At 40.9% G+C, this 27,909-nt stretch overlaps 1 protein-coding gene across 2 annotated transcripts; it reads right to left on the bottom strand.

Moving 5' to 3' along the window:
- Nucleotides 1-4,960: 4,960 nt before the first annotated feature.
- DDX25 (DEAD-box helicase 25) lies at nucleotides 4,961-27,644 on the bottom strand. 2 transcript variants are annotated; one of them, XM_023516766.1, is made up of 12 exons: nucleotides 27,605-27,644; nucleotides 25,785-25,851; nucleotides 25,508-25,552; nucleotides 24,893-25,028; nucleotides 20,422-20,514; nucleotides 20,206-20,308; nucleotides 18,585-18,699; nucleotides 17,490-17,667; nucleotides 10,026-10,263; nucleotides 8,665-8,827; nucleotides 6,626-6,814; nucleotides 4,961-5,530 (listed from the first exon to the last, which is right to left on the bottom strand). In XM_023516766.1, exons 5-12 carry the CDS (start codon nucleotides 20,481-20,483, stop codon nucleotides 5,469-5,471), a joined length of 1,110 nt encoding a protein of 369 aa, XP_023372534.1. In that variant the 5' UTR covers nucleotides 20,484-20,514; nucleotides 24,893-25,028; nucleotides 25,508-25,552; nucleotides 25,785-25,851; nucleotides 27,605-27,644; the 3' UTR covers nucleotides 4,961-5,468. The 2 variants fall into 2 exon arrangements, with proteins under 2 accessions (XP_023372534.1, XP_003795931.1); XM_003795883.1 differs by lacking the exon at nucleotides 27,605-27,644 and adding an exon at nucleotides 26,457-26,655 and having other exon boundaries at nucleotides 5,241-5,530.
- Nucleotides 27,645-27,909: the final 265 nt, after the last annotated feature.

Genomic DNA, 27,909 nt, shown 5'->3' with positions numbered 1-27,909 from the left:
CACAGCAACCTCCAACTCCTGGGCTCAAGCGAGTCTCCTGCCTCCGCCTCCCAAGTAGCTGGGACCACAGGCACCCGCCACAATGCCCAGCTATTTTTTGGTTGCAGCCGTCATTGTTGTTTGGCGGGTCCGGACTGGGGACTCAAACCCACCACCTTAGGTGTACGTGGCTGGCACCTTAGCTCGGCTATAGGCGCCGAGCCCAAAACTTTCATAATAACCCACATATAACAGTAATACTTAAAACTGGTACTGACACAAAAATAAACTAGAATTAAGTAGATACCCAGAATTTGGTATGTACCAAGGTATGCAGAAATTCAATATGGTAAAGGAGATAGCAGAAGAAAATAGAAAGCAAAGTTTCTTAGTAATTGGTACTGGAATTATTAGTTAACATTTTTAAAATGTTATCAATTTGACATGCCTCAAATCAGAACAAATTTCAGATGGATTAAAGTAAGATATCATTTTAACAATAAAAATCACAATAATGGATAAGAAAATGAAATGTTTTCTAGAGTAGTGAACATTGTAGTAACATTATAGAGCAAGCAGACAAAAAAAGGCAAAAAATTATTGATATATTGTTACTTTAAAATCAAGGGATTTTGTGTGAAACAACTATAACAAATTTTAAAAGGCAGACAGAGAAAATATATTTATCAGTAAAAAAAGATTAATAGCAGGGTGCAATGGCTCATGCCTGTAATCCTAGTACTCTGGGAGGCTGAGCAGGGAGGATCACTTGAGCTCAGGAGTTCAAGACCAGCCTGAGCAAGAGCCAGACCTCGTCTCTACTAAAAATAGAAAAACTAGGTGGGTGTTGTGGTGGGTGCCTGTAGTCCCAGCTATTTGGGAGGCTGAGGCAAGAGGATCATTTGAGCCTAAGAGTTTGTGGTTGTGGTGAGCTATGATACCATGGCACTTTAGCCCAGGATGACAAAGTGAGAGTCTGTCTCAATAACAAAACAACAAAAACAAAAAAACAAAAACAAAAGGTAAATATCTTTATTTGGAAAAAATCAATTCACACATACGAGGGGTGACAAATTCGAGACCTTGTCACCATGCACTTACACTGGCAGCACTGCTACAAACAACACAGTAAGGTCTCACAATCTTGGTATATCAGTGTCTCACAGCTGTGTTCATGTCAACATGCGGTGATGTCTTGCTGAATGGTGTTCATTCATTATTGTTGTGTGTTTTTCTGTGCTGCTGTGAGAATGTCAAAGCTTGAATTAGAGCAATCAACAGACATTCAATTTCTTGTTAAACTTGGCAAGAGTGGGCCAGATGCCATGGCTCACGCCTATAATCTCAGCAGTCTGGGCTTTCCAAGGGACTCAAAGATGTTTGACCTGGAGCAGGGAGTGAGGAGTCTGAGGTTGTCCACAGACATCCCATAAAGGGTGGGTTGCTGTGGGATAGGGCCAGAACAAACAATGGGAAGAACCAGAAACAAAAGCAGATTCTCAAGCTAAGAGTCATCTACGGCAGGCATCTTTCCTGTGTTTCACAAGGAGCACTTAAAAGTTTAATATTTAAAGGAGGGGGGGAAAATTCACATTGAAAGGATGATGTGGGTAGATTGCCTGAACTCACGAGTTCGAGACCAACCTGAGCAAGAGCGAGACCCCGTCTCTAAAAAAAAAAAATAGCGGAGTGCTGTTGTGGGTGCCTATAGTCACAGCTACCTGGGAGGCTGAGGCAACAGAATTGCTTGAGCCTAAGAGTCTGAGGTTGCTGTGAGCTATGACGCCACAGCACTCTACTGAGGGTTACAAAGTAAGACTGTCTCAAAAGAGTGGAGAATGGTGTTTCAACCCTACCCAAATTATGATTTCAAAATGATGGTTTGCAAAGCAGTGAGGGGAACCAGAGGAAGACAGGCATCTTGAGACAATGGTTCAAACAGCATCTCTCCAAGTAGACACCAGGAAACATAGCAAGGGACAGGGAGGGAGGGGTCATGGGAAGGTCAGGATATAGCTAGCCCATCTCTCCAAGGGACCTGTCAGGGCAGAGGAGGTTGGCAAGTGAGAAGGCAGGATCCAGGAAGAGGAGTGAGCAGACAGAAGGGAGAGGGAAAGTGCCTCACTCTTCCCTTGGCCATTGATAAAAAGTAGAGAAAATATTGGGGTGAGGAATACTTTTCGGATTTTTTCTAGAGCAGAAAATTGGTACTCCCTACAGCATATAGCAACACTGTGATAGTTCACAGCTTGTGGGTTAAAATGATTGGAGGGTTTGATACACATGATTATTACTTCAAGGTGGTTGAGGATTGGAGTGAGGGGGCTAGGATTAGGAGGATATGATCCTTCTGTTACTGCCTTAGTAAAGCCAGTATGCACCCAGTCTCAAGTCATCCAGGAGGCTCAGGTGCACACAGTATCCATGGGGTGGAGCAGAGCAGCAACCTGGCTCAGAGAGCTGGGAAGTGCAGCCCCTCCCTGCATCTGGCTTGTCTCTCTTGGGTCCTCTTTCTTGTCCAGGCGCCTACTGAATCAAGGGAAGGAGACTGAGTCTCTCAGAGGACCAGGAGCCACACCAAGGCTAACAAAGCCAGCCTTTCTCCCTGGTGTCTGGAAAGTGCTCACTGTCCTTCCTCCTTGGCCCCAACCCAGAAATCCTTTAAGGTTTCCACATCATGTGTGCAGAGACTGCCAGTGGTTTTCACTGTGACTAAGGTTTTCTGAGGAGGATAAACACTTTCTCATGACCAAAAGCAATGTCTCTTGAGCAGGAGCTGTCAGACACCCTCCCAGACAATGACTAACTCATTTTGCCTTTCCTATTATTAATATTTGCCTTAGCTCCAGCTTGTAACATCACAGTGGCTGGGCCCCAGGCAAGGTGTTCACTCATCTGCTGGATATCACAGTCCTGATAGTTCTATGTAAGTGCAGATTTAATATGCTAACAGTGTGAAGCTGGCCAAGAAAAACCTGATGGATTTGGCTTAATATGTGGTGCTAAGTAATACACCGCTGACTGACCCAGCTCAGATGCACTGCAAATCACCTATTTCTTGCCTCTCCATTTACTTCTTCCTCAGGCAGGTATTAAGAGTGATGACTCTGATCTGGCCTTGTGGCGAGATGGCTAAGTTGTTCACAGTTCTGACCCAGGAGTGGCACCCTGCAGCAAGCCTTTGGGTTGCTGATCTACCAAACTGAGTCAGTGTTAACACAGCTGAGGTGTGCAGAGAGCTGGGGGCTGTGCTGCCTTCCATGTTGGTGAGGTAGAAGGGTTTGAGGAGTGGTCCAGGGGAAAGACGAAGAATGCCCATTGTTTGCAGTCCTGTGGCAACAGGTGCCCAATGAAAATCACTGAAGATGCTCATAATAACTGGTAGAGATCTTACCAGAGATGGGAACTAGAAAGAGGGTGGGTAATTTTTTCTTTTTTGCGCTACTGAAGTCTATGTTTTGTTTTGGACCACATAGGAAATACACAAACCCTAAGGAAAGATGATTAGCAAAAGAAAAGGTCCATGCATACTTTCCATGATATCTCACACTAAAGAAAAAAAGTCTTCACAAAATCATCGTGGGGCCCACGGGCTGCAGGTTGGACACCCCTGTGTAAAGTTTTATTTAGGACACCAAAGGCTGCACTGAGTGTGGTGGAAAGTCCAGTTCAATTCTCAAGTAGTCAGAGAGAGCAAAGGGTCCTGAAAACGCTGATTCATCCTGTGTCATATAACTGGGGTTCAAAACCAGGATGGAAAACCTCAAGGAAGAATGTCAATGGGGAAATGGCAAAAGAAAGAAAAATATTTCCTTGACAAGAACAAATACTCATCAAACACCTATGGTGTGCTACAACACGTGGGTGGCAGAGACAAAGGCAGGCAGAGCAGGAGCAGAGCTGGAGAGATACTCAGAAGTGGGGCCTCAGCTTTTTACATATTCTCTCTCTGAGGGTTGCGCTCTGCCTTGGTGTCTCTTTCTGAAGACAGTGGCCTTTGTTGCCTATGCTTTACCTGTACTTTCAGATCTCTTATGTAAGTATTTCTGAACCGTGCCCTTGAGAGTGGTTTTGTCTGAGTGGGGGAAGGCATCTGTATCTCCAGATAGTTCTAGTGATGAGCTGGGTCTGGAACGCTGCCTCAGTGGACCTAGGTGGACAAATGCAAGGCTGGAGGATGTACACTCTGAGAGATGCTATTAATACACACTCTCACTGCAGGCTACCTGGCAGGACAAGGGTCAATCCCCCATGCTGTGCCAGTGAGCCACACAACCTTTCTCTAATGGGCCTAGCATGCTGCAAGGGGGACTGGATTGTGGGATGACTGCTATGTGCCGTTCACTCCCTTCCTTGAGGGTTGGCAGAAACAGTGCACAGTTAAGTACCTGCTATTCAATGAGGGGGCGCAATGATTGTTATGTGTTTCTGAGCCCTGGACTTCTGGATAAGGGTGGGGGGTAAGCAAGTAGGATATCAAAGCAGATATGCCAGAAACCAGGGTGACAGGAGCCCTCGCTAACACCACAGTTGTAGTCTGGTGCTGTGACAGAGCTGGTGTCTGGCTCTAGCTACAAGAGCTGCTCTGGCTTTCTGGGGGTAGTGTCTATTCACCCCACTTACTCAAACTCACCGTCTTACTTTTGAGTAGCAAATGTAAGAAATAAAAAGGTTCCTAATGGGACTGCAAGAAAATATCCAGACTTCTCTGATATAACCCTATGTTCTTAAAAGCAAAACCTTTTGTCCCCTGAAATGTTATTTCTTTAATAGGGCAAATGGGTTTGCTTTTTTTTAACCCTTCATTACCTACTTTTAAGAAATGTGTATAATATAGCCACATTTTCAGAGACTATGAAATAACTGATGATGGAGTAAATCTTCCCCAATTTGAAGACAGTAAGAATCAAAATAAAAAAAAATCTGAAATTCTATACATTACTCAAAACATTAAAGCAAGAAAATACTCTCCTCCAAAAGGTTTCACCTTATAAAGGTTATACTCTGTACTTTTAAGAACATGCATGTGCTCCTGGGGGAAAGTGGGAGTGAGGGAGGGAGACACTGATGGGTGGAAGGAGCAGTCTTGAGGGAGGCCTGAGACCTAAGGCTTTCCTCCTGGTCAAACCCTAAAACCTGCGAAGTTCTACCGCCCTCTTGTGGCACTGTGAGATGCTCACAAGAGCTCCCTCTGCTCAGATTACAGAAATAAAATCCACACATCCCATTAGCCCACACAGAGATGTTTACCTGTAAAAAGATTAGAAAAAGAAATAATCTCGTTTTTTTATTCAAAAGGATCACATGTTTCACATCAATTAGTTTTCGAAAAGACCTCAGGTCTTAAAACTAAGAGTGCCATGACATTTATTTTGTCACCTGTGACAGTTTCATGTTGAAAAAGCCTCAACGTAAAAAAATTTACCTTCAAAACGACAGGAACATTCCCACATAAATTAGGATATTTTACAAATAATAAAGTTCTTTCTTCAATATTCAATCTTTTCAATTTCATCCATGTCTTCAGGGTCAAGTTGCTTAATACTATTGTCTAAAAGAACAAAAGAGAATGGAATGAGTCTTACCCTCGGGACTGAATGCAGCTTCATTCCATCCAACTCTGAATTTCTGAAGAGAGTAACACCTTGTATGGAAAGCCTGGATGTACGAACACATGGAAAAGAATGCCACCAAAATAACCAACTAATACTCACTAAAGCAGTGCCAAGTGTACCAGACCAAAGAAAGTACGTATCTGGGGTAGAAAAGGGCCCAAGTAGAAGTGAGGCAGGCTAGAAAAGAGGGGCCCCCACTGCGGCCACCTGCTGAGACCAGGTCCTTGGTGCTCAGCTCAGCACAGTCACAGCAGCCTCAGTGCTTCCCTCTGCCCTCCCCAGTTGGCCTGATACAGGGGCACTTAACCTGCTTCCCTGAAGGGTAGGTGGATATGCTGTTATCAGTCTTCAAATTTCTAAAACTTACATTCCATATGTGTGTCTATGGGCACTTCCCTGCTTCCCACAAAGGTTGAGGACCACCATCCCAAAAGGTGGAGATTTTCCTCGTCCCTTGCTCCTCAGCTACATCCATGGGCTTTGAGGCATGGGGTAATCTGAGAAGTTGATACCCTAGTCATGGGGCCCTTTGTGTCTCCATCAGTGTGATCTGCCAGTCTAGAGTTGCAGCTGGCCAGCATCAGAGCTCACCTCGTTTAGAGGGGGGCTGGAGGAAGGGCCATAGACCTCCGAATTCAGGAATGTCCTCTCTGGGAGGGTGGAGAAGAGGGTAAATAAAAGGATTAATCAAAGAGGAAGCTAGGGACAGAAGATAATCTTAAAGGACTTTGTTACTTTGCTTAGGTATTTCTTTATAGGATGTGAGAGTCAGCTCCAGTTTCTAGAATGAGCTATAACATATAAACATGAGCTCATTAATAATTCTACATGATTTTTAAATTTTCCTTTAACTGCCACGTAAGAATTACATCATCACTTGTCTCATATTCAACTCTGCCTGTCAGATAGTGACTGTCCACCCCTGGCTTCTGCCTCCACACTCTGACGAGTCCCCATACTCAAGCTCCCCACATGTGGGGCTGTTAGCATTCGCCGTCTGCAGCTTGTGCTGCAAAGGTGATGCTACTCACTGAAGTGGTCCTGGATCTTCATGAGCAGTGGCAGTTTATCCACTTCAATCATGTTGAAGGCGAGGCCTTTCTTCCCAAAGCGCCCTGTCCGCCCTATGCGGTGAAGGTAGGTCTCATAGTCTGGCTCCTGTGCTTGGTTTACTGGGAGATCAAAGTTCACAACAATTGTCACCTGCTTCACATCAATTCCTAGAAAAGGAAAGACACTGTATGATTCAGCATCACAGTTACTGAGGGAACTCTCATTAACAGAGACAATTTGTAAGTCAACTGGGCTTATGTAACAGAAACAGACTTGCATGCTGTGATGTCTGTGATGCTAGAGAGAAGAAGTATCAAGAAAGGCTAATTCTACAGAGGTCTAAATAAGTACAGTGAGAGACAGAGAGGAGGTGGGGACAAGCATTCTTCCCTCTGCCAAGTCCCACAGGCCCTCGGCTCGTGTCCTCCTCTCCCCCGCATGGGGTTTCTGCTCTTTTCCATCCCAAGCCTACTGCTCTCATAAGGTCTTTTTTATCCCTTCCCTGTGTCCATGGTTACAATAACATCCAGACTGGTTTTCCTCTCTCTTCTGCCACTCCTCAAATCTCTCCCACAATGGGCACTACACCCATGTTCCAGATACTTATGTTCAGAACCCATTGCAGGACAAAGTACAAGCAATTCAGAACCCTGAGTCACATGAAGTCTCATCTCTTTCTTGTCTGACTCACAAATACAATACTCCAGTCATAAGGTTTGGCCATTTCCCAAATTGTAAATTCTCATCCAACAGAACCATCACTCTTCCTTAAAGCCTTTCCAGACTAACACTGCCTAGGAAGACCTCTGTGAGCCTTCAGTGCCTTCTCCACCCAGCACAAACAAGTTGAGATGGGACCCTTGCCCTCTGTGCTGGGCCTTGAATCTGGGGCTAAGGGTCTGGAATCATGCTGCCCTATATGGTTAGTCCTTCAATCATACTAGCCACATTGCAGGTGTTTCAAGAGCTGTACATGACTGGCGGCTGCCTGCTGCACAGCACAGAGCGGGACATTCCCATCACTGCAGGATGCTCTATTAGAACATGCCAGTCTAGACAGGCAAGAGTCTAGATGATGAGCTCCTGAGGGCAGGGGCCACATCCTTTTTCAGGAACCCTTCCTGCGTGCAGCACTTAGCACTTAACTTCTCTTAGTTCTATTTGTCCAACTAAGAATGAATCAGGAAACATTTTTTGAGCATGAAGTCAAAGCAAGGATATAGAGGAAGGATGAAGAAAGTCGGAAGGCTGTTGTCTTGAAAAAATAAAGGTCCCCTCCTGCCTCACAGAGCTTAGAGATGTTCAACATCATCAGTTATTAGGGAAATACAAATTAAAACCACAGTGAGATACTGCTGCATATCTGCTGGAAGAACAGTTTAAGTCAGAAAGAGTGACAATACCCATTGCAGACAAGAATGCAGAGCAACTAGACTTTTCCTGCACTGCTGCTGGAAGTGCAAAATGATGCAGCCACTGCGGTAGAGTTTTGCAGTTTCTTACAACACTGAACGTGTAATAGGATCCAACAACTCTACTCCTAGGTATTTACCCAAGAAAAATAAAATCGTATGTCTACATAAAGGCCTACACATGAATTTTTATTACAGCTTTATTTAGAATAGTCCCAAACTGGAAGTACTACAAACGTCCACCAACTGGTAAACGAACTATTGATGGAATAAAAAGGAACAAACTATTGACACACGTAGCACTGGTGAAACCCAAAGCACTGCTAGGTGGAGGGAGTCAGACACAGAGGCTCTAATGTTTCAGTCATGTGCACAAAGACAGACAGACAAATCTCATCAGTAGGTGCCAGAGGCCACGGGATGGGGAGACTGCCTGTCTGCAAAAGATAACACAGAAGCAGGTGAGATGGAGATGTGCTGTGTTTTGGACAGTGATGGTTACAAGATTGTATATGTTTGTCAGATGTCACCGAACTGTACACTTGAAAAGAGTGAGTTTGGTTATATGTGAATTACACCTAAACACCTGCTTTACACACACACACCTCGGGCACAAACATTGGTCGTGATAAGAACCTTCTCTTTTCCATCTCGAAACCTCTGAATGATGGAAGCTCGCTGCTCCACGGTCAGCTCTCCACTTAACAAAGACACCTGGTGGCCATCCTGCATCATCTCCACAGTTAGCCACTTGGCATTTCGACGAGTCTGCATGAAAAAGCAAAACCCACCCACAGCACCCCAGTTTAAAGCACCTGCTGCTGTATTTAGGAAGCTCATACATGTAGGGTGACTGTAGGGGGGAGAAGGCTGCAGGAGAGCTTTGTTCACCTCAGTCTCAAAGCTTCTGAGACTGTGGCACAGAATTTTGTATCTGCCTGTGCTTCTACAGGTCACATCCTCTCAACCAGTCAGAGCTGTGTCTTTCTCATCCATGACATGGGGATAAATATGCCTTACCACCTCTCATCCTGCTTCAACAACAAAGGACGTAATGCAAAAATAACAGTGACAGGGCAGCGCCTGTGGCTCAAAGGAGTAGGGCACCAACTCCATATGCCAGAGGTGGCAGGTTCAAACCCAGCCCCAGCCCAAAACTGCAATAAGTAAATAAATAAATAAACTCCAAGGCTACTCCTACGTGCCAGGCATCTGGCTGAGATATACACCATGGTAACGTGTTTTCACAATAATTTAATGAAGTAGCTACCTAATTTCATTAAAACATTTAAAAAACAGACACACAGCCCCCAAAGCTTAAAAATATTAAGTAACTTGTCCAAGGGTATACGACTTGCCAGTGGTAGAGCTGTGCTGCCCTTCAAGAGCACAGTGGGAATGGAGGTGAGTGAGATGGATGAGACTCTGATCTCATGAAGCCCAAAGTGTTTACATGGTGATGAGAAAATACGTGACAAAAAATGTCAGATAGCATAAAATAAATATGAAAATTAAAATAGAGTGCTGTTAATACTGAGTAACATCTTTATTTATTTATTTTTGCAGTTTTTGGCTGGGGCTGGGTTTGAACCCGCCACCTCTGGTATTTGGGGCCAGCACCCTACTCCTTTGAGCCATAGGTGCCGCCCCTGAGTAACATCTATAATCTGTAAAATTAACTTGATAAATCTATAATCTGTAAAAACTACAACAAACATACAAGTCTAAGTGGGGAAGTATTACATGTAGTCTCTCTAAAATGAGAAGGCCCACTGTTTAATACCATATTGAAGATCCTAATACATTAAGTCTTTCTAAGCTTTGTCCATAAAATATGGACACTCTCTGTTCTGAGTAGCTCTGAAAATTAAACCAGACAACACACACAAAGTGCTGGTCATGGTGCCTGACCCTAACGCACCTGCTGATATTACTGCCCCTAACTCCACCTTTAGGCAGAGTGTACCTGGCAGAAGATGATGGCCTGCCCAATGGTGATGCCGCCGTAGATGTTGCACAGAGCTTGGTATTTGTCTTTCCTGTTCCCACACAACACGTAATACTGACGGATGTTATTCAGCGTCAGCTCTTCTTTGCGTAACTTGATGACATTAGGGTCAGGAATGATTCGCTCAGCAAACTGCCACACAGAGTCCTCAAAGGTTGCTGAGAAGAGGAGCATCTGGCATTCAGAGGATAGCGCTCTGTGGGAGAGGTGGGAGGCCATCACTAGCTGCTATCACATCATTCTCCTTTAAGTACTTCACACCACTACCATCAGGCTCCACAAGCACTGCTATGCCTGGCAACTGTCCCACCCCTTCTTGCCACCAAGAATGCAGAAACATACATAAATGGAATGTGGAGCTCATTTAGGACATATTCTGGAGAGTTTGAGGTATCTTTTGCCAATTTCCTCCTTAGGAGAGACAACCTCATGCAGCCGGCAGGGGATGGGGGTAGTCCAACTGCTTTTCATGGTACAATCCCATACCAAGGTAAATGGAAACAGAGGCTAGTCATTTGATGGCAAGTGTTATGTATCTTAGGAAGGAAGAACCATAGCCACAAGCGAATTTATTTGGAATGGGAAGAACCAAGACATAAATATGAGAGAGCCAAGTGGGAAAATGTGCTGACTAACCTGTCCATTGAGTCTATAATGAATATAAGCCAAATTTGCATAAAGTGCAAAATCCGGCAACATCAGCTTGTGGAAGGACAGACAGAGGTTATAATCCTGAGGAAGAAAGAGAGGCCAGTGACAGGAGAGAGGCTATGAGGGAATCCTGGGGAGTCAGGAAATAAAATTCTATTACACAGTCTGGCTACTGTCACAAAGGCATGGCCTCTTGTGGTAATTCACGAGTGGGATAATTATCCATGTACTTCTCTGTATACATTTCCTGTTATCAATAAAACATTAAATTTTAAAAACAAAATAAGTAATAGAGACCAGAGAAACCAGCTCTTCTGAGAGAAAAGACAGAGCACTTTGGAGAACAAACTTAGTGCTAAAGGGGCACACAAGAAATCACACAGCAGTGACACCAATGTTATTACTTTAATTTGACAGACTTCTGGTCACCTATGACAGACTGCCCCCATGTGCTACTGTTTCAGCTGCCCACATCCTACTAATATGATCAAAAGAGATAAAAACAGTTATCAATCTGCAAAAACATGGAGAGGAGGAACTGTGGACAACATATTTTAATACATTTTTGGAAATGGAAAGGGTGGTAAATAAGAGAAGATAAGGATATGAGATGAGAGCCTCAGAGTGTTGGTGAAAGTGCAGCTCACTGTTCCCTCAGAACCACCAAGAAGTCAAGGGTCTGTGAACTCCAGGGCCCAGAATTAGGTGGAAAGAACTGAAAATGGAGTGTATATTATAAGATGCTAGGAAAGTTCTACATTCATATTCTGGGCCCTCTTGGCCATGTGCTGTGTGGCAATCCTACATCTGGAGAAAGATGGCACAGGGATCGGTATCCCAAGGATGGGCCATCTCATTCAACATAGAGAAGAAACTATGGGCTATTTTGTAGAACACAATGGATTTTGAAGACTTAGTATTTAAAATGCAAAATACCTCAGCTGGGTACAGTTGCTCATGCCTGTAATCCTAGCACTGTGGGAGGCAGAGGTGGGAGGATCCCTTGAGCTTAGGAGTTGGAGGCCAGCCTGAGTAAGAGCAAGACCACGTCTCTATTAAAAACAGAAAAATTAGTCCGGCATTGTGGTGGGCCTGTGGTTCCAGCTACTCTGAAGTCTGAGATAGGAGGATCGCTTGAACCCAAGAGTTTGAGGTTGCTATGAGCTAGGCTGAGGCTACTGCACTCCAGTCTGGGCAACAGAGTAAGACTCTGTCTCAATTAAAAAAAAAAAAAGAAGAGTAAAACATCTCATTAATATTTTTATATCATTTGTTGAAATGATACTTTAATACAAGAGGTTAAGTAAAATATATAACTTTATCTGTTTTTAAAAAATGTGTCTAACAGAAAATTTAATATTATACATGTGGCTTGCATTATATTTCTATTGGATATTACTGGTTTAATCTTTTTTACACAAAAGGAAGGAAAATTGAACAATGGAGGACTGAACAACCAAAATATATACTCTACATAATTATCACTTAGTAGTCTCTAGAGTAGAAACTGAAAGGTCTTTTGATGTCTATAATATTAAAAGAAAAGAAAAGGAACTTTCTCAGAAAGCTCTTTTTGATTACTACATCTTTCCTGGAGTTCTGACTTTTTCAATTGCTGTTATACATAAACAGAGTAATTTATTGGTAAGAGATGACAAGAAGGAAATCTCCTTTGATCTCAATCCAAAATTATTTTCAGTAGGAAGAGCAGTGAAACATATGTGTAAGGAGTGATTGGATCCCCCTGCTTTATGCAGCTCAGCAGATATAAGCAGAAGACTAGAAATCCCTATGCAGGAATCCCAGACTTGGGGATATCAGCCTCAAAACAAGGCAGGAGCAAAGCAAATAGCTGAGGAGACAGTATTCAAGTAAAATACACACCCCTCACCCTGCTCCCAGAATATCAGCAACTGAAGGCCTATCTGCCCGTAAGATGATCAAAGATACACACAGTCCTTCAGATGACATCATAAAATGACGCTCAGGCTATAGAAAGCTAGCCAAATGTCATCAGATATGAAGGGGAAAGTCTGCTGTGAAAGTATAGAGACTGCAGCAAACAAACAGAAAAAGAAACTCAGATAATTCAGAGACAATCTTGAAAAGAGAAAAAAATTTAAAATACCATAATTAATATCCTCAGAGAGACAACAGTAGGTGTTAACATCCATAATGCAAGAAAAGGAAGAGACATTAAAAAAAAGTCAGGGAAGACCACTAGTATGATCCAGACAAAAAAAGGAAAGCTAAATGACTGTGTTATTTTAATGACAAGTGTAGAGATAAAACACAATAGGGCTAAAGGTAAATAGCTAAAACTGAGCATAACGGATCATATAAAGGGAAGAACTGGGGACTGGGCATGGTAGAGAAATGGAGTGTAGAAAGCTATACAGAGAAAGAAACTCACAAGTTCAGGATGAGATAGGTAGAGCTTCTAAATTAAAGGCTTCCTCCCCTCCCCCTTTGGCCAAGGCTTAGTTGAAAACAGTGGATGCTGAATTAGCTTGCCATACCACACAAATGAACATCATTATTGTAGCATTACCTCCCTATCTCTAAGATACAGTATAGTTTCCTAGTTACGGGTGCAAGTAAAATGTCCTATGGGTGAATAAATGGGGAAATTTTGGTAATAGATATCTCAACTATTTTAGCATACAGCTGACTCTATCAGACCTTACCAATGACCATGCTTTCAAAAGAATGTTAAGCAATATATCAAATCACAGCAACAACAACAAAATGACCCCAGCTCTTATACAGTTTTGAAATGGAGTTTCAAAATACCTTCCTGATTTTTATGAAGTCATAATACACATGAAATGCAAGAAATATAAAACAATATTATTCATATCTTATCCAAATACAAGCTAGCCATTACTCAATTATCTGCCTATGCAGTAAACAGTCCAAATGTAAATTCTGGCAAATTCCATTTGGTCTATAAACTTCTTATCAAAGAAAATGAAAAGATCTTTAAGATAAATATCCTGTATACTTTGTAAACAACAATTCTAAAGAGGGGTATGTTCAGCCTTACCCAGGCATCCTCAAACTACAGCCAGCGGGCCACATGCAGCCCGGCCCTCCAACTGTCTGAGGGACAGTGAACTGGGCCCCTATTTAAAAAATTTAGGACCCCTGCCCATGATATTCAGCTAGTCATTATCAGAGTTTTTGTTTTTTTCAGTTTTCTTAAAACTTACAGAAGCACTCAAAAAATATTTTTAACTATATATTACAGAATGGAAGGAGACAGCTTCTTTAGACATGTGGTGCCTATATTGTGACCATCATTGTTGCTGGTCATTGAAAAGATTTAAAATGCTGGCCTGCCATAAAATTGTATTTTCAAAACGCTGAGACCAAAAAAAGTCCTTTTCCAAACGGAAAGACATACATTGTGATAAGAATGGAGAAAATGACCATGATAAAGCAGAAATGACATGCTATTTCTCCAAAACTGATTGCTGACCTCTAAAGAGGCCATGAGGAATCTAGAAGAAAGGAAAGAAAGGACTGATGTAACTGAGTTGTCTGGTGCTATGGACAGCCTGTGCAAAAACTAATGACTATCTTTTTTTTAAAGAAATAAAATTCCTGCAGAGCTCAAAAATCACCACCAGACAAGGGCACCTAGTTGAACAGAACCTTCTCATTTGTTCACTGAGTCTGTGACTTACTTGGAATCTACCTTTAATTTTATACGTTTAAATCACTTATGAGCTGTAATTATTTTCCTTGAGAGAAAGAGGTTTAGCTTACAGTGTCTAATATACTTCAGAGAGTTTTAAAAGTATTAGATGCTTTAGACACAGTCTCTATGATGAATTTATAGATGCAAGAGATCTCAATGACAGACCAAACAGTGGATCTAAAAGATCTTAAATATTCTCAACATACACAAAAAAGGTAACTATGTGGCATAATAAGTATGGTAATTAGCCTGATTATGGTTAGCATTTTATAATATATACAATATCAAAACATCATGTTGCATACCTTGAATATGTATGATTTTTATTTGTCAATTATACCTTAATAAAACTGAAAAAAAACTCCATAGGTTTAAATAGGAAAAATAAATAAATAGAAAATAAATAAAAACTATTGCTAGAAAGTCAAATACTAAGTATCAAATGCTTAAAACACTTTTGTTAAGAGGATATTTAGCTTGATGCTGTCACACTGAACTGATACCAGTCAGTGTGGGCTTGATAAGAACAGAGCTGAAAGCGGAAATGAATTTTACACTTAACTATATGCAGCTCTGCTACCATGTAGAGAAAGCCACAAGCAATCCAGAGAAGTATTATTAGAAAAGGACAGAGAACAAGTAAAAATATCCTACTGTACTATGTAACAGAAAGAAACATGGTTTTTCTTTTTCTTTTTTCAGTAGTCTCCTCTCCCTCTGCTGCTCAGCCTACAGTGCTGTGGCGTCAGCCTCAAACTCCGGGGCTTAAGCGATTCTCCTGCCTCCGCCTCTGGAGTAGCTGAGATTACAGGCACTAGCCATGACACCCGGCTAATTTTATCTATTTTTAGTAGAACGGTGTCTTGCTCTTGCTGGTCTTGAACTCCTAAGTTTAAGCAATCCCTCCCACCCTCAGCCTTCCACAGTGCTAGGATTACAGGCTTGAGTCACCATGTTTGGTCAAAAACATTTATGCAACAGAAAATTACAAAATATATAATTCAAGTAAACATGTTCTTCATATTTTATCTTTAAGTAATAACACATATGTCTGATTATTATTTCTATTCTATATCATTGTATTTTTTTTGCCTGCTATTGACTGTATCCCAGATTGGCTTGATAAAAAGTTGGTCAATCTAGGAAAAGGGCAAATTTAACAAATTTTCCCAGAACTGGTAGGCACAAGTTTTGAGAATAAAAGTGCACAATAAGCATTTAGCACAATGAATGAAGAAAAACATCTCTGTAAAGAAAGAAGACCTCACAAGCTTTTAGAGCAAAAAGAAAAACAGATCACAAAAGCTTGGAGATCAGATGACATAAACTTTTCAGCTATAACACTGGAAGCTGGCAATATTGATTACATAATAATTTTAAAAACCTTTTGTTTTCAACATTTCTTAAAATTTAGGAGAGATAATATTTTCAACATAGGATTACTATGTAGGCAGACTACAAAACAAAAAATCAAATTTACAGGTACAGTAAAAACATTTTCCAATATGTAGAGGCTGAAAAATGAATCTTCTATGTATTATTTCGAAGACATTAGAAAATATGCTCCAATATACTGAGGAAATAATCCAAGGAAAAGCACCCAGAAAACAGAAGATTTAAAACTATACGTAGTATCTGAACAAAGAGAAAGCCCAGGATGACAGCAGTGTGGCAGGTCTAGAAGCAATCAGATTGAAGTTGGAGAGAGGGAGCTTGGGACCTTACCAGGAAAATAAAAATCAAAGGATTTGTAATATGTATTTGACTATTTGGAGAAAGCAGTGACATACGACACATACGATGGAACAGCTAGGGAAAAATTAAAGACACCTACACAATGATACTAATTAAATGAAAAAAGGCAATTATTAATTCCAAGGGAAAAATCTGTACAATAAAACATACAGTCTGTCCCTCATATCTGTGGGTTCTGTATCTGTGGACTACACACCTGTCAGTTAAACCAACCACAGATTGAAAACATTAGGGGAAAAACTGTACCTGTACTGAACATGTACAGTTCTGTCATTATACCCTAAAACAATAAACACTATCTACATATCATTTATATAGTATTAGGTATTATAAATCATCCAGAGATGATTTAAAATATACAGGAGGATGTGCATAGGATATATGCAAATACTACAACATTTTATATAAGAGACTGGCACATCTGATAATTTTGATATCACAGACACCCTGGGACCTCCATAGATATCAAGGGACAACTGTAGTTAATACACTGCCTGGCTCAGCAGTGAGGAATGCTTATGCTGTCAAATGATATCATTGCTGATTGTTAATGTAACCAAACTCATGATGTAATTACAGAGAGCTGACAGAGAGGACAGAAAAGAGAGAATGGTAGGGGTTTAAAAGAACTAAATTCCTACTCTTATCATGGGAAATAGGGAATAGCAGTATGAGAATATTATTTAGAAGTATAAAGGTTAACAGCAGAAAAAAGAGGTATGTTCTTGGGGTTGGAGCAGATGACTGGTTTTCACTTTAAGTCTTTCAACACTATTTGAATTCAACACTGAGGGTATAACAGTACTTTATTTAGAAATAAGTGATACAGATTCCTAAAACTCACTCTCAGAAATTCTGATTCAGTTAAGTCTGAGATTGGGCCTGGTAATCTGTAGATTTAAGCCCCTGAAATGATCCTGATAGAAGAGGCCAAGGAAAACTCTAAGTTGCACCTACAACTTAAGAGGCAAATTATTCATTGTATTCTTAATAATCTCATCAGGTTTTAATAGACCCTCTTCAGAATTCTGCTTAAAATATAACACATTACTGGCTAATGTACAGATCCGCCATGCAGACCCCACCTGTAAGCCTGTGTTGCAGAAGTAAAGTGCTTAGAGAAGTTACAAACTGAAGAAGTTGGAAAATTGTTAACAGTGTAAAGGCCCCTTGAGCTGCTGAAAATAATGAAAACCCTGACTTGTTTTAGAGGTGGTGAAGGTGGTTAAGAATTAAGCAATAAAGATAACTAGGAGCCGCAGACAAATGAAGTTCCAGAAGACTGAGGAAGAAAGGATGAATTTGAAGATTACCTTTGAATACGAATGCTCTGATCTGAGAATCCTTGGGTGTCAATCATCACATCTGCTTCATCCAGGACAAACACACGAATCTTAGTCAAATCAATTAATTTTCGTTTGAAACACCAATCTAGGACAGTCCCAGGAGTGCCAATTATAATCTGTTTGGTGATGTCAGTGCCTCTAGGAACTAAGGAGAAAAGGATTTTAAGTGCTCCTTCAGATGCAAAAGCCTCAACCAGGCCACAATTCAGGGCCAAGCAATATAGAACTTGTAAGCAAAAGTATAGCTGTAATGATTTTCCAAGATGCAAACTGCAGGTCATTATGTTTTTTGATTTTGCATGATTTTTAGGATAAATTTTGAGTTTCTAGGTTTATGCTAGAAACTGCATATGTGATTTTGCCTCATGGTTATTTAAAATGTCACACTGCAGCAGTTCTTTCAGAAATATGGCACAATTGGGAAAAACTACAAACCTCCCCCAAATAGAAAACCACCAAATGTCCATCAATAAGTTACATTAGATAAATTATGGAATATTGTACAGCTTGTCAAAAGAATAAACACTATAAAAAAAGTGTTCCCATTTTTAGAAACACTCAATGAAAACAAATACATACATGTCCATTTGTTCTGCTAGTATGAGTTAAAAAAAAAAAAGCAAAAAACAAAGGCTTTCCTGTAACATACAATGACTAGAGTAAGTTATCTTTGGGAATAGTTTTTGAAGGACAAAAAAGAACTTTCATTGTTACCTCCTAACCTTCTGTCTTTTAAAGTTTCTTTTTCCCCTATGTTAATACTTTAATAAAAAATCCAAAAATAATAACTGTTTTGTACAAAATAACCCAGTCTTAAAGTAGAGAACGTATAAAGGCATCTTCTCACAGGATGTGGAAATGATGTACCTAATGTCTGGGTCCTCGCTGTGTGCCAGACATTGTGGGCAATGTTTTATTGTCTCATTTAAGCCTAGTAAGAGCCCTGTGATACAGGTGCTATTATTTCCCTCATTTTAGAGATGAAAAAGCAGAGGAGTTATATAACATGGTGGTGAAACCAGGATTTACAAAATCAGCCAGGACTGGCTCACTGGTACATACTTCGATTCCCTCGAATGGCATACATCACTTGAACGTCCACACAGAACTTTCCCATCCGTTCAACCACGCGGCCAGTTTGCAGAGCCAACTCGTAAGTAGGTGCCAGGCAGAGACACTATCAGAGAGTAGAGGGGAGGAGGAAGGTTCATACAAGCCATCTTTCAAATCTGAACTACAATAAAAACTTATACAGGGAGAGGCACAGAAATGAAATGGGAGGTTTTGGTTGAATAAAACATTTTAAACTAAACACAATTTAATAGTTAATAGATTTGAGGTGAAGTGCTGAGTATGAGGGATTCATACTTAGGGATGAATGGGATGGGACGGAGACATAACTAGTTTTTGTATGTTCTGTCCAAAGGGTATTTAGAAACATAATTTACTAGTCACTCACAGAGCAAGACAGAGGGAGGCTGGGAATAATTAACACTAAGAGAGGAAATGCCAGACAAGTTACAGCTTTAGGGTGATCTCCATCACCTCTTGCCTGCTATCCAAAGTCTGTCTATTTCCAAAACTCCCTGTTTGATTCAAGGCATCTATGTTATCTATATATTTATATCTACATAATCCTGCCAGGATAACATTCCCTTAAACGCTTTCATCTGTTAGTCCATATTTGGTATAAATGATGATTTGTTGATGACTAAAAATGTTGATAGAACAAACTGGTGAGACCTAATACATTTATATCCTTCAGATGGGGATCTGTGACGGCGAAGGGAACAAGCCAATTCCACATACATTCAGTACGTACTCAAGTACAGCTTACCCTGAAGAATTTTACTGATAACGCCAAACCCCAAATACAAACTGCATTGAACTTGTCTATAATGCACAAGATTTCCTGGGCCTGGCTTCAGTCCCCAACATTTGTAGCTTCTCTGGCTGATCAGAGTATAACTTTGCTGAGGAAGCCCTAGTGTTCAGCATTTCATTTGGTGCATATGGGCACTTGGCTTGTCAAATGAGTCAAGAGAGATGACCCAACACTCTCCATGAGTAGAAATGAGAGCAGGAGATGCTGAGCTTGGTGTAGGCTAGTCCCTGCTCACTCCCCAAGTGTGTGACCTCAGGAAAGACACTTCCCTCTCCAAATGTTAACTTCTTTCCTCTGCTAAATTAGGGAGGCAAATGCATGATCTTCTGTTCCCACAGTTATCTATCATTATTGCATGCTTATTTTGTGCCAAACACAGTGCTAAAAATATGCATTGTTTCATTAAATCCACATGATGACCCTATGAGGCATTCATTCATTTCTTCATTTGTTCAATGAGTGGTTTCTATAAGCCAGGCACTGTGCTAGACATTAGGATTCAAAGGTGAGCAGATCTACTATGACCCAGGCCTTTATAGATGTTACCTTTACTTTACGGACAAGGGTTAACAGACTCTGAGAGATTTATTAACTTGCCTAACACATTCAGCTAGTAAGCAGAGAGGCTGACATTGCAACCAGTTAGACGATAAAGCCTGTGTTCTCCATCACTGTCCTATACTGCTATCTAATGCTCTATGATTTTACAGAAGAGTGTCTATTCTAAATATTGTTATCTATTACTAAAATAGCATTGGCACTGCAAGCATTCTCACTTCTCCCTTAGGCTTTCCTTACCTGTGGGAACAATTCCAAGACATTCACTCTGCTTAACATTGCCAAGACAAACGCAGCTGTTTTTCCTGTTCCAGACTGGCTCTGTGCTATGAGGTTCTGGGGTCTGCAGAAAAGAGGAGACCACTGGGCATAAAATGAACACAAGAGTCTGAGCATAAACAGAAAATAAGAGACTAAAAATGACCAAGTTAGAATACCACTACCCTGGAAACTCACGGATGTGCCAGCATCATAGGGAGTGCCATCTCTTGGATTTTTGATGGCCTATTAAATCCCATTGCATAGATCCCTTTTAGTAACTCTTCCTTTCTGTCAAAAAACAAAACAAAACAATTCAAACAAAGCCTATGATTGGTCAGTAGTTGCAGAAATATATACTTGAAAGGTGCATTTCTAAATTAAGCCAATTTGCAACTGAGCTTTAAAAGTAATATTGAAAAATATATCAGACACAATAACAAAAAACTATAAGCCAGTATCTCTGACTAAAACATAGATGCAAAAACCCTCAACAGAATACTAGACAAATCAAATTCAACAACACATTAAGAGATTATTTATCATTATCAAGTGGGATTCATTCTAGGGATGCAAGGATGGTTCAACTTATATAAATCCAACACAGAGCAACAGAATGAAGGACAAAAACCATATGATTTGGGCTAGATGCAATGGTTCACACCTGTAATCCTAGCACTCTGGGAGGCAGAGGCAGGTGGATCCCTTTAGCACAGGAATTCCAGATCAGCCTGAGCAACAGTGAGACCCCATCTCTACTAAAAACAGAAAAATTAGCTGGGCATTGTGGCCAGTGCCTATAGTCCCAGCTACTTGAGAAGCTGAGGCATGAAGATTGCTTGAGCCCAAGAGTTTGAGGTTGCTGTGAGCTGGGATGATGCCATGGCACTCAACTCCAGGGCAACAGAAAGAGATTGTCTCAAAAAACAAAACAAAACAAAACAAAATGCCCCATATGATCACTTCAACTGATACTGAAAAAGGAGTTGATAAAATTCAACTTCCCTTTAGGACAAAAACTCTTAAAAAATAGGGTATAAAAGAAACATACTGCAACATGATTAAAGCCACATATGACTGAACCACAGCTAGTATCACACAAACTGGCAAAAGGCTGAAAGCCTTTCCTCTAAGATCTGGACCAAGACAGTAATGTCCAATTTCACCACTGTTACTTACCAACATAGCACTAGAAGTTCTAGCTAGATCAATCAGACAAGAGAGAAATAAAAGGCATCCAAATTGGACAAGAAGTAAAATTGTCCTTGTTTGAAGATAACCTCTATCTAGAGAAAATGTAAAGTCACCACACACACACAAAAATCCTAGAACTGATAAACAAATTCAGTAAAGTTGCAGGATACAAAATCAACATACAAAACGCAGAAGCATTTCTATATGCCACAGCAAACAAAATGAAACCAAGAAAGTAATCCCATTTACAAGAGCTACAAATAAAATACAGTATCTAGGAATAAACTTAACCAAAGAATTGAAAGATCTCTACATTGAAAACTATAAAACACTGAGGAAAAAATTGAAGAGGATACAAAAAATGGAAAGATATTTGGGTGGCACCTGTGGCTCAAAGCAGTAGGACACCGACCCCATATGCCAGAGGTGGTGGGTGCAAACCTAGTCCCAGCCAAAAACTGCAAAAAAAAAAAGAAGGAAAGATATTTCATATTCATGGATTGGAAGAATCAATATTATTAAAATGTTCATACTACCCAAAGCAATGTACAGATTCAATGCAATTTCCACCCAAATACCGATAATATTCTTCACAGAAACAGAAAAATAATCCTAAAATTTATATGGAACCATAAAAGACCCAAAATAGCCAGAACCATTCTGATCAAAATGAAGAAAACTGAAGTAATCACATTACCTGATTTCAAATTATACTACAGAGCTGTAGTAACCCAAACAGTATGGTACTGGCATAGAAATAGACATATAGAACAGTGGAACAGAATAGAGAACCCAGAATAAAATCACACATCTGTAGTGAACTTACCTTCGACAAAGGTGCCAAGAACATACATTGGGGAAAATATAGTTTTTTCAATAAATGATGCTGGGAAAACTGGATATGCATGTGTAGAAGAATAAATTAGACCCTTATTTTGTATTCTGCCATACACAAAAAACAAATCAAAATGGATTAAAGACTTAAATCTAACGTCTAAAACTATGAAACTACTAAAAGAAAACATTGGGCAATCAAGATCAGGATATTGATCTGGGCAAGCACTTCATGAGAAATACCCCTAAAGCACAGGTAACCAAAGCAAAATTGGACAAATACAATCACACCAAGTTAAAAATCTCTGTACAGCAAAGACACAATCGTTTGTGAAGAGACAATCCTAGAATGGGAGAAAATATTTGTAAACTATACTCAGTAGGAAAAAAAATCCAATAATCCAATTAAAAAATGAGCAAAAGATCTGAACAGACTTTTCTCAAAGAAAACATACAAATGGCCAACAAATGGCCATAAATCATCAGAGAAATGAAAACGAAGCCATAAGAAGATAGCATCTCACCCAAATTAAAGTGGTTTTAGGTATAAGAGTAGGTAGTTAACAAATGCTGGTAAGCAGGCAAAGAAAGGGCACCCTCATACCTCATTGGTAGGAACGTAATCTGTGTAAGCACTATGGAGAAAAGTATGAAGATTCCTCCACAAACTAAAAGTAGAACTACTGTGTGACTCAGCAATCCCACTGTTGAGTATGTATTGAAAAAAAGGGAATTAAGTATATTAAAAAGATATTTGCACTCCAATGTTTTTTGCAGCAGTGTCCACCAATAAATAAATGGATAAAGAAATTGTGGTATATATATATGATGGAATATTGTATAGCCATGAAATATGAAATCCTGCCATGTGCAACAACATGGATAGAGATGAAAGACATCATATGTTAAGTGAAATAAGTCAAGCACAGAAAGACAAATCTTATGTGTTCTTACTCATATATTGGAACTAAATAATAAAAGAATTAATCTCATGGAAACAAAGAGTAGAATGATGGTTTCCATAGGCTGGGAAGGGTTGAGAGGAGGGGGATAAAGTGGGGATGGTTAATGGGTGCAAAAACATAGATAGTTATAATAAATAGTATTGGATAGCACAACAAAGTGATTACAGTCAACAATAAGTTATGGTATACTTTAAAATAACCAAAAGAGTAGAAATGGAATGTTCCTAACACAAAGAAATGATAATGATACTCCAGTTACTCTGATTTGATTATTATGCATTGTACGTCTGTATCAAAACATATACTGTGTAAGTATAGACAACTATTATGTAACCATAATAAAAAATAAAAAATATGTAATTCATTCCTTAATTCTCAAACACAATAAACTATGCTATAAACCTAGGCTAAGGCCAGTGGTAAGGACCTAAAGTTCACTTTCCACTTTCTGCTGAATGAAGCAAAAAAAAAAAAAAAGGAAAAACTCATCTGATAAAAAGAGTGTTATCGTTTGCCAGGAGATTTATATTTTCCACAAAAGCAAAAAACAAAGTGATATTCACTGTTTAGTTCTTTTTCATGAATGACACTGATGTTTTTAACAGTAATTTTCAGAGAAGATAAAATTTTATTTAGGTGACTCTTATTATTTCTCCCTAGAAGACATGCTACTATCTTATTCTTCTGAGGTAATACTGTTAAATGCATCTTTCCTGGGAGTCTGAAAAAATGTTAGAATGGGGATAAATCAAATGGGTTGAGCATTTTCACCTATAATAACACACATATTTGGATGTACTTAATTGGGAGATGACTTGGTAGAAAACTGGCAGGCCATTTTTAATCCTAGATAGGCTTCCACCATTTAGAAAATGTCTGTGACAGAGGAAGAGAAGACTAAAACAACAACAAAACCCCAGAAAAATGTCTGGACATCATAATTTTGGATTTTTACCCTTTCCCATGTCTGCATCAATTCCTTTTCTTTGTGTTATAATGCATTTTCCTTAATGGCAACTGATAAATAGAGAATGCCAACTTTTTTGGAGAAAGTTGTTTACTTTAATACTATCTCAAACAAAATATAATTAGGAAAGTAAATGCTTGTAACTTTTCTAAAGGGGTTAGGGGAGAACGTTTATGTCATCAGTGCCCCTGTATCTAGATTCGGTATGGAGAGTAGCAATTTGGCTGTGCCTGGCTTAGCTATTCCCCTTAGCACTGTAAGATTAATATATTTTACTACCAAAAATATTCTCAATTCTCTGAGCAACTTGGGAATTCTGGTGTTTCCTGAGCTTTATTTTGATTGCATGCAAAATGTATATACCTCTTTTTCTTTTTTTTTTTTATGAGACAGAGTCTCACTTTATCACCTTGGCTAGAGTGTCTTTGTAGCTCACAGCAACCTCAAACTCCTGGGCTCAGGGATACTCCTACTTCAGCCTCCCAAGTAGCTGGGACTACTACGGTGCTTGCCACAAGAGCCAGTTAGCTTTTTTTTTTTTTTTTTTAGTAGAGATGGGAATCTCTTTCTCAGGCTGGATACACCTCATTTTAATACTGAATATTATTAAACAAAGGAAATACTGATGGTACTTGTTATAAGCCGATTAGTTTGCTGTGTGTTGCGCTTTCTGCTGGCATTTTCCCACACTAAGAATGAAAGTACTCACAGCCGCAGCTCTTCAAACGTTTTTACTGAGTAAAGTGGAGAGCTGGGATCCTTCTGTAAAACTTCGACTCGGTGACTGGATTCTACCAAGGACTGACGGATTAACTTGTTTAAGAGTGAATTAGCTGCCAAATCCACTAGAAAAGCAAAAATAAAAAAGGGGGATATCAAGCTTCCTGAATGACATTAATTAAGTTGCCCTGTCTCATTCAGTGTTTTCAGTGTTTGTATATCAAACAACTGCAGCTACATTCATTATTTCTTCTGAAAGAAGGTTCTAGAAAGAATGAAATAGCATGGAGAACTCATTCTTTATGAAGATCTACTTTGCTGGGTTGCTACACAAACCTCTAACTTCAAGCAGCCTATGACCATGTCCATGAGATCTAATTCTTCCCTGGCAGCTGGAAATTCTTAACCAGCTTCCCACATATTCCAACCCATCTTCCTCTAAAGAAATAGACCCACTCTTAGAATTTCTTCTGATATTTGCTATTAGTAAAGAAAATACAGTCCTTTTCCAATTAAGACGTTATTCACTCACACTGTGAAAATGGTAATAAACTGATCGATACAGAATGCCAGGAGGGTAAATGCAAATGAATTTATCTCCTACCTACATCTTCTTCATCCTCTTCTTCAGTGTTATTAAGAGAACCATCTAAAGGAATGGAAGAGAAACAGCGTAAAGATAAATGCTGACCAGAAATGTAAAGCATATGATTCCATTTATAATGACATGAGTCATCCAGCATAGCAGTGGATAAAATGAAGGTAGCTGAGGGTCCTGAAGGTTAAATTAAAGAAGCCCAAGATATTTCTCTTGGCAGAGAAGCGATTGAAAACAATACTTGTTAAGTAAGGTCAATCTGTTTTACCCTAACAGCACTCACCTATGTTTGGGACTGTAGTACTCTTAATACCCCGAAGGTTCTTCCGGGGGTGGATGGGGTTTGAAAACTATTGAAAGACACAAATTTCAACCAGTATTAGGAAGCAACCATCACGCAGCCGAGCGCTCCCTACCACAGGGGCTGGAAGGGCTTCAGGGAAAACCACCCGAGTACTGTTTCCTGTGCAATACCACGTTAGGTATCAATGAATTCCTTTCAGGAATAGGTCTCCTGTAGGAATTATCCTAAAATTGGTGGAGACTTTCTGTAGTCCCTGTGCACAAAGTTTCTCTTTATTAAGCCGCTAGTTTACATACAGGGAGTACTCGGGGGTCGCAGCACCAACAGGGGGACGGTGGCTAGAAAAGTGCGACGGCAGATACAAGACGGAGGCGAGGCAGGGCTCCATGGTCAAACCAGAGTGGGACACCAAGTCTAGCTGGGATAGCAGCTGCGTTCCCAGTGTCTTTACTCCACCCTTTCGAACCAAGGGTCTTGTCTCTCTGGACCTCCTGTTCCTTGGCCCTCTTCCAAACTCCTCCCCCATCTCCCTTCCACCACTTGACACCCATATCACAAACTAGCTGGGCCACCCTCCCTCCCGGCGGGCTTCCCCGGGGACTCGGTGCTCAGGCCCTGCTCCTGCGCCCTCCCAGGCTCGGTAGCGGTTACATGGCTGCTCAGCCGCTCGCTCTTCGCCGCCCCTGCGTCGCCTCCCCAAAGTAACGACGCCATAGCTGCGGTCGCCACCGCCGCACTCCGCACGTGCTTCTACCGCGCAGGATGCTCGGCCCCTCCCGGCGGCCAATAGGCTTCCTCAGGGGGCGGGCTCAAGCCCGAGACCACCCTTGCGCGGCGCGCAGGCGCTGGAGCTAGGGGCGGGGCTCGGAGAGGGGAGCGGAGGAAGAGGGAGGGTAGCAGAAGGGGCGGACCCGGGAGGTTTTGGTTTGCCAGCCCCGAATTCGCCTCAGGCGTTGGAAACCCGGTAGGGGGCGAAGCCGCAGCCCTTGTTCTCTTGCTGCTGCCCACGGCTAGGCTGATCCGCTGCAGTTTTCCGACTGACAGTCTTAACCCCGTCCCACGTCGACGGGTCTCCTGTGGCGAGGCTGTGTCCTCACCCGCTTCTGCGATGGTGTCTGCGTGTCCCCGGATATTCCCGCCTTTGCATTACAAGATGTAGGAAAGGTTAGCGAATTGCATAGGACGAAATGGGTGAATTTGATCTGAAGAATCAAGTCAAGTGCGAAAGTGCGGCAAGGAAGCAGTTGTTCAAGTTCTACTAATAACTACTGCTCCTGCCAAGATGCCTGTGAAGTTTCCACATACCTGCTTATTTTAATTTTCATTCTAAGATGTGGCCCATTGTTAAAGCAGTCCTGAGAAAACTTTTCCTCTTGGTGCAACCTCTGCTTCATACTTGCAGAGGGGCAGACCCCTCGTACTAATGACTGCTAAACTTGAACGAAAGAACAACATAACCCCCTCTCCCAGTTCTCTAACTGGAATTTTGAGACTTAGGTCAGCATCTTTGGAATTGGGGTAAAAATCCAAAACCCACAAAGGGTTGTCAACCCACAAACTGTTGTCATGACCTCTCCGTGGTGCTGAAACAAAACTCCAGCACTGCTCTGCCACTTAAAGACACCTCAGTGGTTTGTTTTGAGATTATCATATTCCTTTTTAGCTTTTACATTTGGATTCCAACAGTAAATATTTTGTTTCTCAACGATCACTTTCTCCTAACTTAACTAGGTATACAAAATTGGCCAGGATCATCAATGTGTTAATTTTCGGAGGATAACAGACATTTGAAAAATTACCTCTTTTCTGTTATCTTCACACAGCAGTAGAATTTCTCCTTTTATTCTCGTCCTGTCACGGGCCCCAGATTTTGATTTGTCGTGGGTGCAGAAACAGTGGCTGAACTGGAGAACATGAGGCCGATTGTAGCGCCGCGCCCTCAGGACCACATTTCCCACCGTGCGGACTACACTTCCCACGGAGCCGCGGGCGCGCGCAGACCACGCATAGTGACAACTTCCTGTCTGCAGAGCGCTGGGCTGTCGGCGACCGGAAGGTAAGGGTGGGTTCTGACGGGTGGGTAGCTGTCTGGGTTCGGCAGGGC

Source organism: Otolemur garnettii, unplaced genomic scaffold, assembly GCF_000181295.1.
Source record: "Otolemur garnettii isolate 467f Iridium unplaced genomic scaffold, OtoGar3 scaffold00097, whole genome shotgun sequence".
In the NCBI taxonomy this organism is placed as follows: Eukaryota; Metazoa; Chordata; class Mammalia; order Primates; family Galagidae; genus Otolemur; species Otolemur garnettii.
This window is presented reverse-complemented; position numbering and strand designations above follow the sequence as displayed.